Below are 18,659 nucleotides of genomic sequence, written 5' to 3' on the forward strand. Positions count from 1 at the left end.
TTGTGGTATCTTCAACTATTCTCTACTGGAATTAATGGGGTGCCAATTCATGGGAGGGAATAGTGGACCATCTCCTGCTTTACTGTACTGGAGGATCTCTAGGGTCCCTTCCAACTCTATTATTCTGTTTGTCATTCTTTCTATGATCACATTATACCCATTCCATCAAGCAAAGGAAGTCAGGAACGGTATAGAATCGCCTGCAATGGGCAGGGGGTTGGACTAGAAGACCTCCAATGTCCCTTCAACCCTATTATTCTATATTCTATCTCTTCTTTCACCAATACAACCCCTGCATAAATCCTGCAAGAAAGGCTAGCATTTCAATTTTTGTTTTCCTTCTTTCTTTTAAACTGTCTTATTTTACAGGACTTAAACCGATGTGTATTTAACTGGGTTTTTAAATTTATATCTCACCTATATTATTTTTATAATACATAACGTAAGGCAAAGAACACATACAATGCTCCCTTGTATTTTCCCAATAACTCTGTGATGTGTGTTGAACTGTAAGTGAGCGACCAGCCCAAAGTCTTTGACTTTCATGCCTAAAATGAGACTAGAACTCAGAGTCTCCTGCTTTCTAGCCCGGTGCCTTAACCACTAGACGAAACAGGCTGTTGACTATAATCCACTTATAGTCAAGGTAGTTGAGGTAGTTCACAAACAAATATATTAAATTGATGCATCTTCATATATGGAATTATCCTATTTTTATTCTTTAAATAAAACCCCAGAAAAACAATAATTTATAAACTCCCCAAGTTCCATTATGAACATTAATCCATTATTTAAATCTCTTTTCTTCTGAGTTTAAGAGGTATCCCTGTTTCACTACCATAGCAATGAAATGGAATCCACTAGTTAGGTGGAACAATAGCCTGATTCCCAAATATTTCAGGTGGCAAAATAAAAGCACCACTCCATGAAGGAAACAGACATTTGGCCTTTACAAGGAACTCTTCTGATACATGAAAAAAAACTTTCTTAATATTCTAACTCTCCACATATGATGCCATTTCATTTCCCCTTTCAGTAGCAACCATGTTCTCCTATTTCTCTCAGAGCTAGGAAAATTCTTGCAATCTTAGCTCTCTTTTGTACTATTAGTTCTATTAGGCTACCAAGGTTTTGCCCACAGATTACAAGTTTAACTATCCTGAAGCTTATTCTTCAGCATAGCTGTGCTTTTCCAAAATGTCCTTTCAAGGGAATGAGCTCTAATTGGATCGGTGTGAGTCTTTCAGTTGCTGTCAGTCTCAGAGGTCATTCTCCTCTTTCTCCAAGTCTGCTGCCACCTCTTTCAAGTCTGCAAAGAAATCTTCCCCATTGCCAAATGCTTTGCGACTTAAAGGCTTCAGTTGCTTATTTTTCTTCTTTTTTCTATAATCATCCACAATAATTGAACTAAGTGAAGAGATGTCCCAGAATTTCACTTTTTGGTCATGGCCACAGCTGGCCAGGTATTGGCCCATATGACACTTAGCCAGCTGTTCAATAGGCTCACCCATATGCTGCCCGACACTTCCTATCACTCGATTGGGCAAGATATTTACTGCCCTGAAATAAAGAAAAACTTAATTACCAAACAGAATACCAGTTGTTGAGAGAGGTATCCAGTCATATCTCAAGTTCTTTTTTAGAAAAAATTAATCCCTTATATAAAGGTAAAGGTTTCCCTACCAGTTTCAACTCAGTGCTCATCTGTTTAGCCGAGCATTGTCCAAAAATGCTCCCATGGTCATGTGGCTGGCATGATTATATGCCGAGGTGCATGCAACACTGTTACCTTACCACCAAAGTGGTACTTACTTATCTACTTGCATTTGCATGCTTTCAAACTGCTAGGTAGCAGTAGCTGGGGCAGGAATGGAAGCTGACCCTGTTGTGTGGTGCTCGGGTCTTGAACCCAAGTCATTAACTTTCCAGCCAACAAGCTCAGCATTTTTAACCATTGAGCCATCACACCTCTCTTATGTAGCTAGTTTCTATATAACCGTGATGACGAACCTATGCTTCTCTGATGGCATGTGAGCCATCGCCCCAGCTCAGCTCTGCTGCGCACATGCCTCTCGCCAGCCAGCTGATCTTTGGGTCTCTGCTGCACATGTGCAGGGGGGCAGGGTATGTGCGAGGGAGCCCATGCACGGGGGGGGGGCAGGAATGCGCAGGGGCATGCACGCATTGAGTTTTGGGGGTTCAAATGCACATGTGCATTCGTACACGCACACCTGTGCTTTGGTCATTCATGCCAGAAAATATATAGTCATAATATTGGCCCAGGAAACTAGGCAGAATTTTTCAAGGATCATCTTCTCAATCTCTTAATATTGAATGTTGTCATACCTAATTTGAAATTATAGTTTGCTTTTGGCCATCTGCTAAGAAGAGCTTACCTAGATTTTACCTAGTTTCATTTGCAGCCAGTCTGTAAGTATTTTCGTTTACCTTTCCAGTATTAGCATCTCTCATGAGAACTTCTTGTCTCATGACAGTCTCACCTAATGATTCCATCGGTGGAACCTGTGCATACAATGCTGTCAGTTATGGGAACCATGCAGTCTATGGATTCTGCTTTCAGTGCAAAACGGTCACTGGTGGCACCAAAACCATCCCAGTTGAAGAGGTAAATCGTTCCCTCACTGGAGCCACAGGCTACTTTCCTGCCCCTCTGAGGAGAGAAATAATACATAGTTCAGCCAGAAAAAAGAATGTATCTTTTGTTATTAAGAACTAGGTGTTGAGAGCTATTTAAAATAGAAAAATCCTATTTATCAAAAGCTTAAAACATACTATATCTTGAATAGAGACATCACATATTATACTAATGCAGGAACATATTTTAAATTCTTTTTTTAGCCCTTTTAAGTCCTGTTGTCTCCTGGTGCTTGCCTGCACTAATCTCTGCATTTTTCTTTAAAAGTTTTCAGAAGTGGTTTGCCATTGCCTGCTTCATAAGGCTGAGAGAAATTGACTGGCCCAAGGTCACCCAGCTGGCTTTGAATCCAAGGTAGACTTTGAACTCATGGCCTTCTGGCTTCTAGCCTGATACCTTAACCACTATGCCAAATTGGCTCTCATAAAGACCTTGCTATCATCCATTTCGGAAAAGGGGAACTCACTGGTTCATAGCTACAAACAACCTTTTTTCCAAGGTGCAACTAGATAATCAAACTTACTTTCATCAGAGATATAGCCATTAAGTCTCCATTCTGAGGTTCTGAGAGAAGCTCAAAGCACCTTCTCCTAACGTTGAAGACTCCCATTGTTCCATCTCCACTGCGAGAAATAGGATGGTACATAATATTTATTTACAAAGTGAACTTTATTTGGAATATGACAGTTCAGGAATGGAGCTTTCTGGAGAAATCTAAAAATGTTCTGCTTTCTTCTTCTCATGTAAAATCTCCTCTTATGAATTCAGCAGTTTTCGAAAGTAAATTCTGTGATCTAGTAGTAGTTAGATGCCTTGAGTATGATGTCCTGAGTGACTTCCAATTTTTGAGATACTTTGAACTGTTTCAGGAATTTACTTCTGGAAATTACTGGTCTGCTCCAGAATGGCATGTTCCAGAAGGGGAATGAAATGTTTTGGACCTCTCCAGAACATTCCATTCCTAAATCACTAAATCTTATACATACCTATTTGCCTTCTGGGAAATTCTAATAAAAAATTTATTTATAATCACTAGCAGTTCAGAGCTGGCTATAGATTACACTGCATTTATGTGAAATGCCATTACAACAGTGAAAAGAATAACACCAAAAGATATGGTGATAGTTTTTATCTAAAATCGTTCAATCTTTCCTGTAGCAACAACTGTTGTAAAACACCTGCACTCTAAACATACAAATGTAATCTACTGATCTACTGAATTAACAGAACGTAGTACCTGGTTGTGAGAAGCAGCTTCTTGTTTCTATCTAGGATCATATCACTGATGTAGTCTTCATGCTGCTTCATTTCCATGATGGATGTGCCCTTGCGCAGGTCCCATATTTTCAACATTCCATTTTCATCTCCTGTGGCAAACAAATGCTCATCTATCACCAATAGGCTGTTCAAAGCTGAGCTGTGGAAATTTCAGAGTAGAAGAGCCAACATTATTACTTATTTGTACAGTTGTTCCCATTTTTGAACCCTTATTCATATAACTATTCTACTCAAAGGGCATAGGTACCATTAACTAATTCTAAAGAGTAAAATGGGGGAGGGGGGGCTTAAATGGGCAATAAGAAAATCTGACTCCATTATTTTTTCTCTATACAATGAAAGGTCTATGTCAAGAGAACAATTTAAAAAAAGGAAATAACCCTTTCTTTTCTAAAGATGTCAAAACCTACAGCCACTATAATTGCTAACAAGAATCCCAAATTAAAATTGAAAGAACATGAGGTATCTGTTGGAGTGAGTGTAATTCATCACTCTCAATAAGTTTAGACAAATATGAATGTTCATGCTGCAAACTGCTAGCCTGAATTACTAGAAGTTGAATTCTTACCCAGGAAAAATACATTCACATGGGATAAGGCTGAATCTTTCCTTTCCTCACTTTCCCATAATTCAGAAAATTTTGAAAGCTGATGTTTCTTACTGTAAGAAATAATAATGGACTTCTTTGAGCCTAAGAGTTCTAACTGAAGACTGATGGATTAATAATAATCTAGTTCGATTGCAGACCTCAAAGTCTTAAATATAGATACCCATCCTACAAATTAAAGCCAGTTTGGTCTAGTGCAGTGGTTCTCAACCTGTGGGTCAGGACCCCTTTGAGGGTCAAACGACCCTTTCACAGAAGTCGCCTACGACCATTGGAAAACACATATTTAAAAAAAAATACAGAAAACATAAAATAATTTTATGGTTGGGGGTCACCACAACATGAGGAACTGCATTAAAGGGTCCGGGCATTAGGAAGGTTGAGAACCACTGGTCTAGTAGTTAAGGTACCAGGCTGGATAGGAGGAGACCATGAGTTCTAGTCCCACATTAGCCATTAGCAGTGAAAGACCTTGTGCCAGTCACTTTCTCTCAAACCGAACTTACCTCAGAGTTGTTGTGAGGAAAATAGGACGACAAAGCTGTGTTGGATGTGTTCACTACCTTTAATTATTTGCAAAAATAATTAAAGCATGATATAAACAAATAACTCATGCTCAAGAAACTTCACACGAGGGAAATAAAGAACCGTAAGTAGAAAATATAGCACCACAGTAAATGCTTCATTACCAAGGCTACAGAATGGCTAATAAATAATTCAGATACCTACTTGTGAGCCTTGGAGAATCGTGTCACTAGACGGCCTTCCTCCACATTCAGGATATGAATAGATTTATCCTTGGATACTGTGAAAAGTCCTGGAATATAGATGGGGGAAGTCCATACCATGACATGACCAAATTCCAAAGGGGAAGGGCTTTTTCTACTTCAATGCTTCACCCTGAATGAGGGTAATGGGGCTTTCACATATGCAACATTCTTTACAAAAAATTAATCTTTTTTTTAGCTATTCTGAAGGCATTAGCCTTTACTAATCTATAATCCAGATACTAATATATAATCTTGATTCAAAAAGATTCCCATATTATCAGCTACATAATCAAAAAACACCTGGCATATACTGTTATAACTACTGCAAAGTAGATGATAAACTATACTTCCTACATTTCTCCTAATTGGATTTTTCATGACTATGCAAGATATCCAAATAGAATGTAACTATCAGCTTTCCACTGCAAGTGTAGTGGATCTTGGATCCTCAAAGCAATTTAAAGTGTAAACTATTTCTGAAAAAGAGCGCCCATTACTATCGCCCCAATAGGCGACTGTGACAATTTTATATTTATTTTATAAATAAAATTCATTTTATATTTATAACATATATTTTATATCATATCTTTATGAATATGATAAAACCAAAATATTGATGTTTATAGAAAGACCAAAGACAGAACTAAATGGGCACTGTTTAGAGAAAGTAAATTGTTTTAAATACTTAGAATAATCTGGAATGGGACAAGCAAGAGGTGTTCACTGGTATGGACAAAATATTGAGAATATACACAAGATATGTGTCAAAAAATAAATTACCTAGAGAGGTACATGTGAGGTTTACCAAGAAGGCACTAAGAACAGAGATACTTCAAAGAGCCAAAGATAACCCAAATAAAATAAAAATAAAGGAAGAGAAATAATAGTACTGAACAAGTTCCTAGAAGAGTAAGAGACACGACTTCTGGAGAGGGCGGAGCTTGCTGCCAGCATGAATGGCTGCCTGGACAGAGAGCTCTGTTAGCAGCAGCCAGATCTAACATCCGGAGGGGGTTTGCTGAAAAGATTTTGATAAGCCAAGCCTTTCTGGAGGGAAGACTGAAGAGAGAAGGTTGGTTTGGCACGACCATAGGACAGCAATCCATGGTATGTGCTTGAAATCTCCTTCATATCCCCGGACATGGAAGAGGGCGACAGTAATGGCCGTCCCAAAATGCTGACAAGAGTTCAAAGCAAGCGAGGATTTATTACAGAGAGCTGTCGGAGTTGCGAGTGATCTAACAGCTTCTGGATCTTGGAGAAGGTAATTCTATCCCAAAACAGCTCAAGAGATCAAGGGCTCCAAGAAGATGTGGGAGGGTTGTTTTCCCTCTTTTATTACAGCAGCGAAAAGTAATATGCTGAGTGAAAAATGGCGGCTTTATCTTTTTACTCTCTGAACTGTCTGATAAGCTGAACCTAAACCTAATCTGTTAACATAACAAAGCCGGCTGTAAATAACTTTGACTATACAGATACCTTCAGGGGGTTTTGAGCTAATTATACAAGTCTGGAAGGCTCAAAGGGAAAAATTTATTTTAGCAATATATATAGGTGGAGTGATTGTAGTTGGTCAGCGTCTGGACAAGTGGAAGAGAGACATCTACTGGCGAAACCTGGAATTCCCCCCCCCACACTCTTAATACCCTAAGAGAAAACAGGATTATTATTTTTTTGCTGACTATATTCTCTGGACAGCCTTTGGATACTACTATCTCGAGAGAGAGAAAGAAGATCTATTGGAGCAGGGGAACTCAGAACATTTTCATACAATTATCCAACACAAGAGGGATGCACCTAAGGTTGAACTTAAAACCTAGGAATTAATATGATAATACTACCATCAAAGGAATATATTGTTTTTGCTATTGTTATTGTTGGAAGATTACTAACCCTAACTTCTTTCGATATTATTGGCACTAGTACTGATTAATCTAGGATAATATAAGCAATAACTATAAACATTCTATTCTGAGATTTTATTAAGTTATCAAAATAGATTATTAGATTAATAGAAAGTTAGGAGTATTATAAATGTGACATACACACACATATATATACAGTGATAAACCAATAAGTCTCTTACATTATCCCACTATCCTATGACAGCTGTTCCTATATAACACACGAACTAATTGATATATAGAGTTTACTACCCCCTATCACTATTTAAAATTGATATTTGAGTAGAGGTAGAGGGAAGAGGAGAGGGAGAAGAAGGAAGGAAGGAAGGTAGGTAGGCAGGAAGGAAGGAAGGAAGAAAGAAAGAAGGGAGGGAGGTAGGAAGGAGAGAGGGAGGGAGGAAGAAAGGAAGGAAGAAAGAAAGAAAGAAAGAAAGAAAGAAAGAAAGAAAGAAAGAAAGAAAGAAAGAAAGAAAGAAAGAAAGAAGGGGGACTGGAGAAAGTTACGAGGGAGAGAAGTAAGTGGGAGCTCTGGGGAAAAATTAAAGTAGGGATCCAACTCCTCCAAAAAAATGACAAGTAGTACAAATTTTACGAAAATTGGCATGGGGAGGAAGCCAGCATCCCAGCCATCCCTAGCGGCTGCCAGTCCCTCGAACCAAAGATCTTCGGAGGATATGCCTCAAAGAGAAAGATCCAACTCAACTAAGGAATTGCAGATGATGCTACAGTCCATGCAAGAGGCAATGGCTAAAAATCATGAAGAACTTAAAAAGGATATTAAAGAAATAAGGAGTGATACGGTAGAATTAAAGGAAAGAATGCAGAAGATGGACGATAAATTTGAGAAGTTCCAGGAACAGATCGATAAACACGAACAAAAAATAAATGTAATAGAAGGAAGGTTGGAAAAGGAGGATGAAAAAATGGAGCAGCTGAGTGCTAGGCTGATCCAGGCAAACAAGGAACTTGAGTTAATGGTCCTCACGTTAGAATCGGAGAAAGCAGCCCAATTCCTATGGTTCCAGAACGTAAAAGAAGAAAAAGGCGAGGATTTACCAGACACGATGGCAGACCTAAGGGCAAAGGCCTTGGAAATAGAAAAGGATGAGATGGCAAGTGAGATCGACGAGACGTATAGAATACAGACAAATTACGCAAAAAAGAATAATCTTCCAAGAGAAGTCCATGTAAAGTTTGTTAAAAAATCAATACGTGACGAGGTGCTGAATAGAACTAGAAACGACCCGATAATTTACAACCAACGACAATTAACAGTTCTAAAACAGGTACCGAGGAGAATCAGAGAATTAAGAAGGCCCTACCAATTTTTAACATCTGTCCTGAACAAATATGAAATTAACTTTAGATGGCTGATGCCGGAGGGCGTACTGGTAACCTGGAGAGATAGAAGATTTAGAATAGACACAATAGAACAAGCGGAAGACTTTTACAATACCCTAGTTGGGCAGGAGGAGGAGAAAGACGAAGGAGAATGACCATTGTCTTACCTGAAGGGTCCTTTTCAGGGCGCTGCAACGGAGAGTCCAAAGAAGGGTTAAACACAGCCAATCTGCCCAGAACTGAATTGAAACTTTAAGCCACGCCTCTGGTGCCGACTCTCCTCAGATTTATTCAATGAAGACGTGGAACAGTTGCGCGCTGAAACTTCAACTGGAAGTCTAATATGGAACAAGTCAAAAATAGTCCAACAACAATAACAGAAACAACAAACAACACTGTGACTTCACAAACACCAGCGGAGAATAGACCTCAGGGCGGGGTGGACTCTCCGTTGCAGCGCCCTGAAAAGGACCCTTCAGGTAAGACAATGGTCATTTTCCAGGACGCTGCTCTGGAGAGTCCAAAGAAGGGACATGCCCAAGCTAACTGTCACTAGGGCGGGAAGGCTCAGCCATCAGGGTCGCTCCGCTGGTATGGATGCCCTGAAGAACACGCCTCCCAAAGGCCCCTTCCGCCGATGCAAAACTGTCCAGTTTGTAATTTCGGACAAATGGAGACAGAGAAGTCCAGGTGGCCGCCTTGCAGATCTCTTCAATCGGTGCCTGTGTAGACCAGGCAGCTGTGGTGGCGGCGCTTCTAGTCGAATGTGCTGTGATATTGCGAGGCACAGGAACGGACTGTAAAACGTGGGCAAGCGCAATGCAGGCTCGCAGCCATCCGCCGATGGTAGATGAAGAGACCTTCTTGCCTTGAGAAGCTGGTTGAAAGGAGACGAATAGAGATTCGGATTTCCAAAAACTGGCCGTGCGCTTGATGTATCTGCGAATAGTCCTGCGCACATCCAGCATGTGCCAGCGCTTTTCCCTCAGGTGCCGAGGATGCGGACAAAAATCCGGAAGGACCACCTCCTGCGCCCGATGAAACCCGGAATTGACCTTCGGACTGAAGGAAGGGTCCAGCCTCAGGATTACTCTGTCGTTACGAATGAGACACAAGTCCTCTCTGACTGACAGGCAGCCAGTTCCGATATGCGACGAGCAGACGTGATAGCGACCAGAAAAACCGTCTTGAATGTGAGGTGTCTGAGACTGGCCGTCTTAATGGGCTCAAACGGGGGCTCGATGAGGGACCGCACACTACATTGAGATCCCAAGATGGGTATCTGTGGACCACTGGGGGTCTCAGGTTGGTCGCTCCCCTGATGAAACTGCGGATGGTCGGATTCCGGCCAAGAGATGCGTAGCCCTCAACTGAGAGGATGGTTGACAGGGCTGCCGCCTGGCGCCTCAGGGTGTTAGGAGCCAGGCCCCTGTCCAAACCTTCCTGCAGGAAGTCCAGGATGACAGGAACCGAAGCAAGGGGCGCAGACGTACCATGAGCCGTGCACCAGCTGGCGAAGGATTTCCAAGTGGCGTCGTAGATGCGCGTCGTGGACTGCCGTCGTGACGCTTGGATGGTGCCAATCACCTTGTCTGACAACTTGCCTCTGCTTAGGAGATCCCTCTCAAGTGCCAGACGGCCAGCTGCAGCCACTGGGGTTCTGGATGTTGAAGGGCCCCCTGGCTGAGAGAGATGTCCTGTGGAGGAATCCGCCACGGTGGTGTGATCGAAAGACTCACCAAGTCTGCAAACCAGGTTCTCCTGGGCCAGTACGGTGCTACCCGCAGCACCTCCGCCTCCTCTGCTAGGATCTTCCTGATGACTCTGGGAAGAAGAGGTAGCGGGGGAAAAGCGTAAAGCAGACCTTTCAGCCACGGGCCGTGCAGCGCGTTGACTCCTTCTGCCCTCGGGTCGTAGAACCTTGTGAAGAACCGCGGAAGATGCGCGTTGGCCGCGGTGGCGAACAGGTCCACCAGCGGGAGGCCGAACCTCTGGGACAGTTGCTGGAACAGCAGCGGATGTAGACGCCACTCCGAGTGGTCGACTGTGGATCTGCTCAGCCAGTCCGCCTGGGTGTTGCTTGTGCCCGAGATGTGCTCCGCCTGAAGAGAAAGGAGATACCTCTCCGCCCATCGACCCAAGAGCTCCGCCTCCTTCATCAGGGATCTGGAGCGCGTTCCCCCCTGTCGATTGATGTGCGCCTTGGTGGCGACATTGTCTGTCATGATGCGCACGTGGTGGCCCTGAACGGTGCTCTGGAAGCGCTTCAGCGCAAGCCTGACTGCCCTCAGCTCCAGCCAGTTGATGCTGTGAGCGGCTTCGGAAGGGGACCACCTGCCCTGTGCGAGCTGGTTGTGGCAGTGGGCCCCCCAACCGAACAGGCTGGCATCCGTTGTGATGGTGAGCCTGACTGGCTCCTTGAATGGCGACCCCTTTAACAGGGCCGGAGACAACCACCACTTAGAGAGCGACGTACCTCTGCTGGAACTGGAATCAGTCTTGTTGAGCTGCTTTCGTTTGTTCTTTGATATGGAAGCAGGAGCCACTGAAGGGGACGGGAGTGAAGTCTCGCCCAAGGCACGATTGACAGGCACGAGATCATCTTGCCGAGGAGCTGTGAGAGCTGAACCACCTTGACTAGACATGACTGCTGCACCTGAACGACCATCTCCCGAAGGCTGGCCACCCTTTCCGGGGACAGGGATACCGTGCCCGAGGTGGTGTCGATGACGGCCCCTAGATGCTTCAGTCTGGTCGTGGGAATGAGATGACTTTTTTCCAGGTTGATGGTGAACCCGTGGTCCCGGAGGTAATGGAGGCCCACGTAAGAGAACCTCAGGAACTTGCGGTGGGCTTTGCGGATAGGGATGTGGAGGTAGGCCTCTTTGAGGTCTATGGACGTTAGTATATCGCCTGGCCTGATGCCCCCAAGATGGACTGGAGGGACTGCATCTTGAACCTGCGATATGTCACGTGGTGATTGAACCTCTTTAGATCTAATATCCCCCTCCACCCTCCTGAGTTTTTGGGGACCAGAAACAGGATGGAGTAAAACCCTCTTCCTTCCTGGCCTGCTGGGACAGGTTCTATGGCCCTGATCTCCTTGAGGTGCCTTATCTCCTGTTCCATGAGGGATCTTTTGACTAACCCTGAGGGAACTGGACACCGGATGAAGTGGCGGGGAGGGGGGGGGACCAGAATTCTAAAGTGAGACCCATGCGGACCGTTTGAAGAACCCACTGGTCCGACGTGGTCTGCTCCCATTTGGCGTGGAACAACTGCAACCGCCCTCCTATGGGAGCTGACCTGTGATGGTCATTTATACCTCCTAAAGGGTCGGGAGCCGGAGCCCGCCCGAAATGGCCGCTTGGAGAAGGGCTGCTGGCGACCTCTGTCTCGAAAGGACTGACGGTCCCGAGACCGCTCACCCTGCTGGGGATACGCCCGATGATAGGGGGCGGAGCTGGTGGAGGGCTCATTGTTCCGAAAGGCCTCCCTCCTGTAAGAGCCAGGACCTTTACGATCAGGCTTTTTGGTGACTGATGGCATCACTTTCTTTTTGTCCTTGTTTTCCACAAGGACTGGATCAAGGACCTCACCAAACAGCTTGTCCCCTTTAAGGGGGCAGTAACAAGCTTCCATTTGGAGCGCATATCCACATTCCAGTGCCTAAGCCACAGGAGGCGTCTGGAAGTAACATTAGACGCTAGGGCACGCGAGGCAAACTTAGCAGCATTCAGAGTGGCATCAGCAGTGTACTCTGTGGCTGCCATGATTTTATTGATATCCTGCCTGACTTTAACGTCCTTGGCAGGTATCTTCCTCAACAACTGCCTCAGCCACAGGAGAGCCGCCCTGGAGAAAAAGGAGGCTGAAGCGGAGGACTTAATGGCCCATGCAGCTGCCTGATGGGTCTTGTGACAAGCAGTTTCGGTTCTCTTGTCCTCAGCCTTGAGCCCCTCCAACAGGTCAGGAGGGAGCACAGAAGAGGAGGTAAGAGCCGCTACAGGGGAGTCGATAGGAGGGAGCTTGAGCAGCTCCTCCAGGCTGGCATCCACCGTATATAGCTTCTTGTCATGGCTGCTGGGGGTAGCCATGGTAACTGGCTGCGCCCACTGTCTTTGAACTAAATTGAGGAACATCTAGGGTACAGGAACTATTTCCTGGACCGAAATGGGTTCCTCAAAGAGATCCCCAGATAGATCATCAGGGTCTACAACCACCTGAGCTGGGGGGGGTGGACCCCATGTGAGTTGAGATCTTAGCCTTATCTAAAATGGTTTTGAAATTATCCAAATTAAATAAGCCTGAAAAGGCCGGCTTTTTGGCGGGGCTTGCCTCATCCCCAGAGAATTCAGCTTCCTGCCTAGGAAGAAATTCCTCTTCTTCCTCCCAGTCTGACTCATCAGAGGCCACTGAAGAATGCAGGGACGGAGGTGGAAGGCTAGGAGTCATCTCTCTGGAATCCTCCTGAGGTTGCAAATGGTGGGTCTTGCGAGTGCGCTTGCCACCTTTCCGCATGCCTGCCTCAATGCCCTGGGAAATGGCCCTGTTAATTATTTCCTGCATTTCAGTGGATAGGTTAGGCCCTTGGGCCTCAATGGGGCGAACCCTTTGAGTGGGCCCGGGGATCGGCTGTTGAGGGGCTAAGGGCCCCATTGGAGCTGGTCCCTCCTCCATATCAGAGGGACAGGCAAAGAGATCAGCCTGATCAGCCATGGAATGGCCTGGAGAAGTTGCCATGGCCAAGGAATCCCCTTCTTCTTCACTATCAGAAATGGGGCCTCCCTGGGCTGGAGGAATTTCCCTGGAGGGCTCCCCAGGAGACACCGAAAGGGAAGATTGGGCCTGCTGTTGGGCTTTGGAAAACTGTTTTTCTAAGGCCTTCTGTCGCCTTAATGCATCTTTGTCTAGGCCTGAGCCCTGCTTGGGGCCATGCCTGGAGTAAGGCTTACTCCCTCTAATGGCCTCCCTGGCTGCTTTCCCGGCCTGTCTTACAGGGGCTCTGGAAGAGACACCCTCAGAAGTCTCAGGGGCCTGATCTGCCATGGTAACAATCACTGGATGGGACAGTAGGAGGATGGGAAACCACCACTCACCACCTCCAGAAAGCCCACCGCAGCATGATGCTCCTGAGGAGACAGAGAAACTGCAAGGCCTGAAGTAGCTTGGAATTTCTTAGGCGCGAGCAGAATTCGCTCCCAGCGCCTGCAGGAGAGTAAAGGAGGCGACCCAGCAGGCCACGATCCCACACCGCTATCACTTGCTTGGATTGGGGCCCAGGTCGCCGGTCACACCGGGCAAGTCTGACTCCACGCGGCTCCTGCAAAGAGCCAGGCACCAGGCAGCTGCGGCAAAAAACTTTTAAAAGTAAAGCCGGAAGATTGCGCAATCCAAAATGGCAGCCGGAACTCACCGGAGCTTTGCGCGCCAATTTTAAAGAGGGAAGAAGCCAAAATGGCTGCCCTGGAAGCCCACGCAGCAATTTGACTTGCTAGAAGCACAAATTGCAACGGAGGGCTTCCAGTGGAAATCGGCCCCCAGTAGGGGTGCCCCAACAGCGCTGGCGTCGGCACTCCAACCCACACGCTTCCCCCAACAGCTGCCTGCAGCTTCTAGGAGCCAGAGCAAAGCCCCGGACTCCAGGAGAGCTGAAAGGGTGAGAAAAACCCAATTAAAAGGGGAAAAAAACAAACTTAAATTTAAACTCACCAGCCTGCTCTAAAAATCCTTAAATATACTGTTTTAAAAAATTATTCTTCCTCTGGAGAGTCCAAGGAATCAATCTTAGAATTGGAGAAAATCTTAAAGCGCGTCTACTGGGCTAGCTGAATTGAAAAAATCTGGGGAGAGTCAGCACCAGAGGCGTGGCTTAAAGTTTCAATTCAGTTCTGGGCAGATTGGCTGTGTTTAACCCTTCTTTGGACTCTCCAGAGCAGCGCCCTGGAAAACAGTCAGGAGCAAGGAGGAAAGGATCCAGGGTACAGATAAAAAGAGAGAAGGAACCAGTGGAGATACGAAAGGAGAAAGAAGTCGTTCTAGACGAAAAAGGGGAAGAACCAAAGGAAGTGAGAGAAATAAGGGCAACAAGAAGCACACGACCCAAATACACATAGAAGTATGTCGGGAGAAATCAAGATCCTATCATTGAATATGAATGGTCTAAACTCACCCCAGAAGAGGAAACAATATTTAATAAATTAAAACATTTGAACTACGATATAATTGCAATGCAAGAGGTCCATATGATTAAAAGACAGATCCAGATTTTAGAATGTCCTAGATTGGGTAAACTCTACACGGCACTGGCTGACCAAAAGAAAAGAGGAATAGCACTATATGTCAAAGACACAATTCAGACTAAACTAATTTACCATGATGAGGAAGGGAGAATACTAATCGTGGAAATAATGTTAAATCAAAAAAAGGTGTCACTGGTTGTAATATATGCACCTAATGAAGGCCAGGAAAATTTCTATCATAAACTCCATAGCATTATTTGAGAGATGGGAAGCGAAAATGTCTGTTTACTGGGCAATTTCAATGCTGTAGTTGACCCGAAAAGGGACTATAAAAGTGGAAAGAAGAGAAAAGGAGCTAGGAGAACTTTGCCAAGGTCATTCTTCCAAATGGCTGAAGAACTTAATTTGTTTGATGTATGGCGAGAAAGATGTCCAGAGGGTAAGCAATATACCTTCTACTCGAATCGACACGAATCCTGGTCAAGGATAGATATGGTCTGGCTGCCGATGGAGCTAATCTCGGAAATGAAGGAGATAGATATAGAACCCAACCTATGGGCTGACCACAATTGCATGAGGATTATTTGAAAAAAACAAAAGGGCAGTTACCGTTGGTCGCTCAATAGGTCAATTCTAAAAGACCAGGAATATATTAATACAGTCAACCAAGAATTAAGATTCTTCTTCAAAGAAAACGGACCAGGAGACACATCCATACAAAACCTATGGGATACGACTAAGGCATTTATAAGAGGGGTCACAATATCAGCTACAGCCAGGAAGAAAAAAACCGAGAATCTAAAAATAAGAGAGCTGAAAGAAAGGTATAGAAATTTAGAGAGTGAACTACAAAAGAATCCGCAGAACAGAAGTATAAAAGGAAATATGGAACTGATTAAACATGAATTGGCTATTTTTGAAAAAGCAAAATTGGCACAATCTATAAAAAAAGCAAAACAAAACTTCTTTGAGAATGCAAATAAACCGGGGCGATGGCTATCCTATAGGTTGAGGAAGCAAAAACAAGAGAACTGGATTAATAAACTACAAGATGAAAAAGGCGAGATCTGCTACCAACTAGAGGAAAAGAAAAAGATTATCCAAGAGTTTTATGATCAATTATATAAAGAAAACCGAGACTATACAAAGGAAGGAATATTACAGTATTTGGAAAAGTCAGATCTGCCAAAGGTACCAGAGGAGATGAAGGACATGTTCAATGAAGACATTAAAACATCAGAAATAACCGAGGCCATACAAAGACAAAAGAATAATAAAGCTGCAGGGCTGGATGGGTTGCCAGCAGAAATTTATAAAGAATTCCAGGATATACTTGTCCCAATGTTGTTGGAAGTCTACAACGCTGTGTTGAAAGAGGCGAAGACACCGTTATCATGGACGGAGGCTAACATTGTACTATTACCTAAGGCGGATACAGACCAGGTGCTTATACAAAACTACAGACCAATATCACTGCTAAATGCAGATTACAAAATCTTTGCCTCAATAATAGCAGAAAGGCTGAAAAAATTTCTTACATTGTTCATCCATACAGACCAAAACGGATTCCTCCCCAGAAGACAAATTAAAAACAATATGAGAATTATGTTGGACATTCTTGAATATTATGAAGTGCACAATGAAAAACAGGTTGCACTAATCTTTCTCGATGCCCAAAAGGCATTTGATAATGCCAACTGGGAATTTTTGCACCAACAATTAGAATATATGGATTGTGGGGATAAATTTATAAACACGATCAGAGCAATTTATACAAACCAAAAAGCCAAAGTAATAATCAATGGTGAACTAACACAAAGTATTCTAATCCAGAAGGGTACAAGACAAGGTTGCCCCCTATCCCCCCTGCTGTTTATACTAACCCTAGAAGTACTAGGCAGGAATATATGTAAAGAGGTACAGATAAAGGGACTAGAAATTAAAAAGGAGCAATTTAAGTTACAGGCCTTTGCGGACGATCTAGTGTTTGTGCTAGAAGATCCTATGAAGTCTGGTACGAAACTCATTGAGGAACTGACAGAGTATGGGAAAATAGCCGGTCTAAAGATAAATATGACAAAGACCAAAATGCTGACTAAAAATATGAAATCAAAAGCAAAAGAGGAGCTAACGAAGAAATTGGGTATCCAAATTGTCAAAAAAGTTAAATATCTTGGTATTCATTTATCTGCGAGGTGTGTGACCATCAAAGAAGACAATTATACCAATCTGATTAATAAAACTAAGAAGGATCTAGAAAGATGGAAAAACCTACAACTCTCCCTGATGGGCAGGATCGCAATTATAAAAATGAATATATTACCAAAATTTCTTTTCCTATTTCAGAACATACCCATTAAATTAGAAAAAGGTTTCTTCAAAGATTTGAATCAATTGGTTTCGAAATTTATCTGGCAGGGAAGAAAACCAAGAATAAAACTTAAGGCTATGCAAGACACTAAGGAAAAGGGAGGATTTGGCGTACCAGATTGGGAACTCTATTATACTGCGGCCATATTAACATGGCTAAGGGAATGGATAATGCTGAGAAATAAAAGGTTACTCAAATTGGAAGGTCTTGATCTCCAAGCAGGCTGGCATGCCTTCCTCTGGTATGAAAAAGGATATGCACACAAATATTTTAGTAGACATTACATTAGACAATCTCTGTTAATAATATGGAATAAAATTAAACATGACCACTATACCAAAATACCTATTTGGCTATCTACGATTGAAGCATACATACACCCAAATTTAATTAACGTGGAAAATATAGTCACATATAAAGAGCTATTGAACAGGCAGGGGGAGATCAAAACTAGATCAGAATTGACATCACAAGGAATACAAGTAGAATGGTGGTCTTATTTACAGATACAATCAAGGTATGCACAGGATAGGAAGAACGAAGGTATTGCCAAAGACTACACAATATTAGATAAACTGTTGATACAGACAGAAAACAGACTGATCAAAGTGCTGTATAGATTTTTGTTGGAATATAAACTAGAGGAAGAACATGTCAAAGAAACCATGGTCGCCTGGGCGAAAAATTTCGGTTACAATGTGGAATTGGCTAAGTGGGAAAAACTTTGGATACTTAATCAGAAATTAACATTGGCTACGGCGTATAAAGAAAACCTTTACAAGATGTTCTACAGATGGCATCTCCCGCCAGCACGGCTTTCCAAAATGTTCAAAAATCTGGCCCCAAATTGTTGGAAGTGTAAAAAAACACCAGGCACTTTCTACCATATGTGGTGGACGTGCAATGAGGCAAAAAAAATTGGAAAATGATCCAATCATGGTTAGAACAAATGGTGGGAGAACAAATTATGTTTAAACCAGAAACTTTTCTCCTAGGCATAATACCGGAGGGCTTTAAGAAAGATACACTCTATCTAATTATACATATATGTAATTATACATATACTGACTGCAGCGCGCATAACCTATGCACAGCATTGGAAAAAAGAAAATACACCATCAGAGCTAGATATAATCAGAAAAGTGTTGGCCTGTGCAGAAGCAGACTTTGGAACTTAAAAATAAAGGGGAATCAGAATATTTTGAGGTATGGAATAGATTTTATGACTGGTATAAGTTAAGATGACAAGACTGGAACAACAGATTTGAAATTTGTGGAAATGGAAGGGAATATGCAAAGGATGGATAATGAGATTATTATGATACAATTTAGATCCATGGAGTTTGCTATCAGGCTTAGGGGCATAAGAGAGAACCCTAGAGAGGACTTAAGAAAAGTTTGTGCAGATGCTTTGGCCACGTTTTTAAAAATGGAGGACCCCAGTGAGATTTCAGGTAAGATGGACAAAATTTACAGGGTAAATTCACGTA

The 18,659-nt window shown here is 43.3% G+C and overlaps 1 protein-coding gene across 1 annotated transcript in view; it reads right to left on the reverse strand.

Moving 5' to 3' along the window:
- Positions 1–698: 698 nt before the first annotated feature.
- Positions 699–18,659, reverse strand: part of WDR55 (WD repeat domain 55) — a 50,657-nt gene continuing 32,696 nt past the window's right edge. The window contains exons 4-8 of the mRNA XM_081950906.1: positions 5,271–5,358; positions 3,894–4,073; positions 3,180–3,279; positions 2,502–2,671; positions 699–1,560 (exon numbers count right to left, since the gene is read on the reverse strand). Of these exons, the coding sequence (XP_081807032.1) occupies positions 1,260–1,560; positions 2,502–2,671; positions 3,180–3,279; positions 3,894–4,073; positions 5,271–5,358 (839 nt within the window). The 3' untranslated portion in view covers positions 699–1,259. The remainder of the gene's footprint in view (positions 1,561–2,501; positions 2,672–3,179; positions 3,280–3,893; positions 4,074–5,270; positions 5,359–18,659) is intronic.

This window comes from Natrix helvetica (genome assembly GCF_964273705.1).
Source record: "Natrix helvetica genome assembly, chromosome: 4".
Taxonomy (NCBI): Eukaryota; Metazoa; Chordata; class Lepidosauria; order Squamata; family Natricidae; genus Natrix; species Natrix helvetica.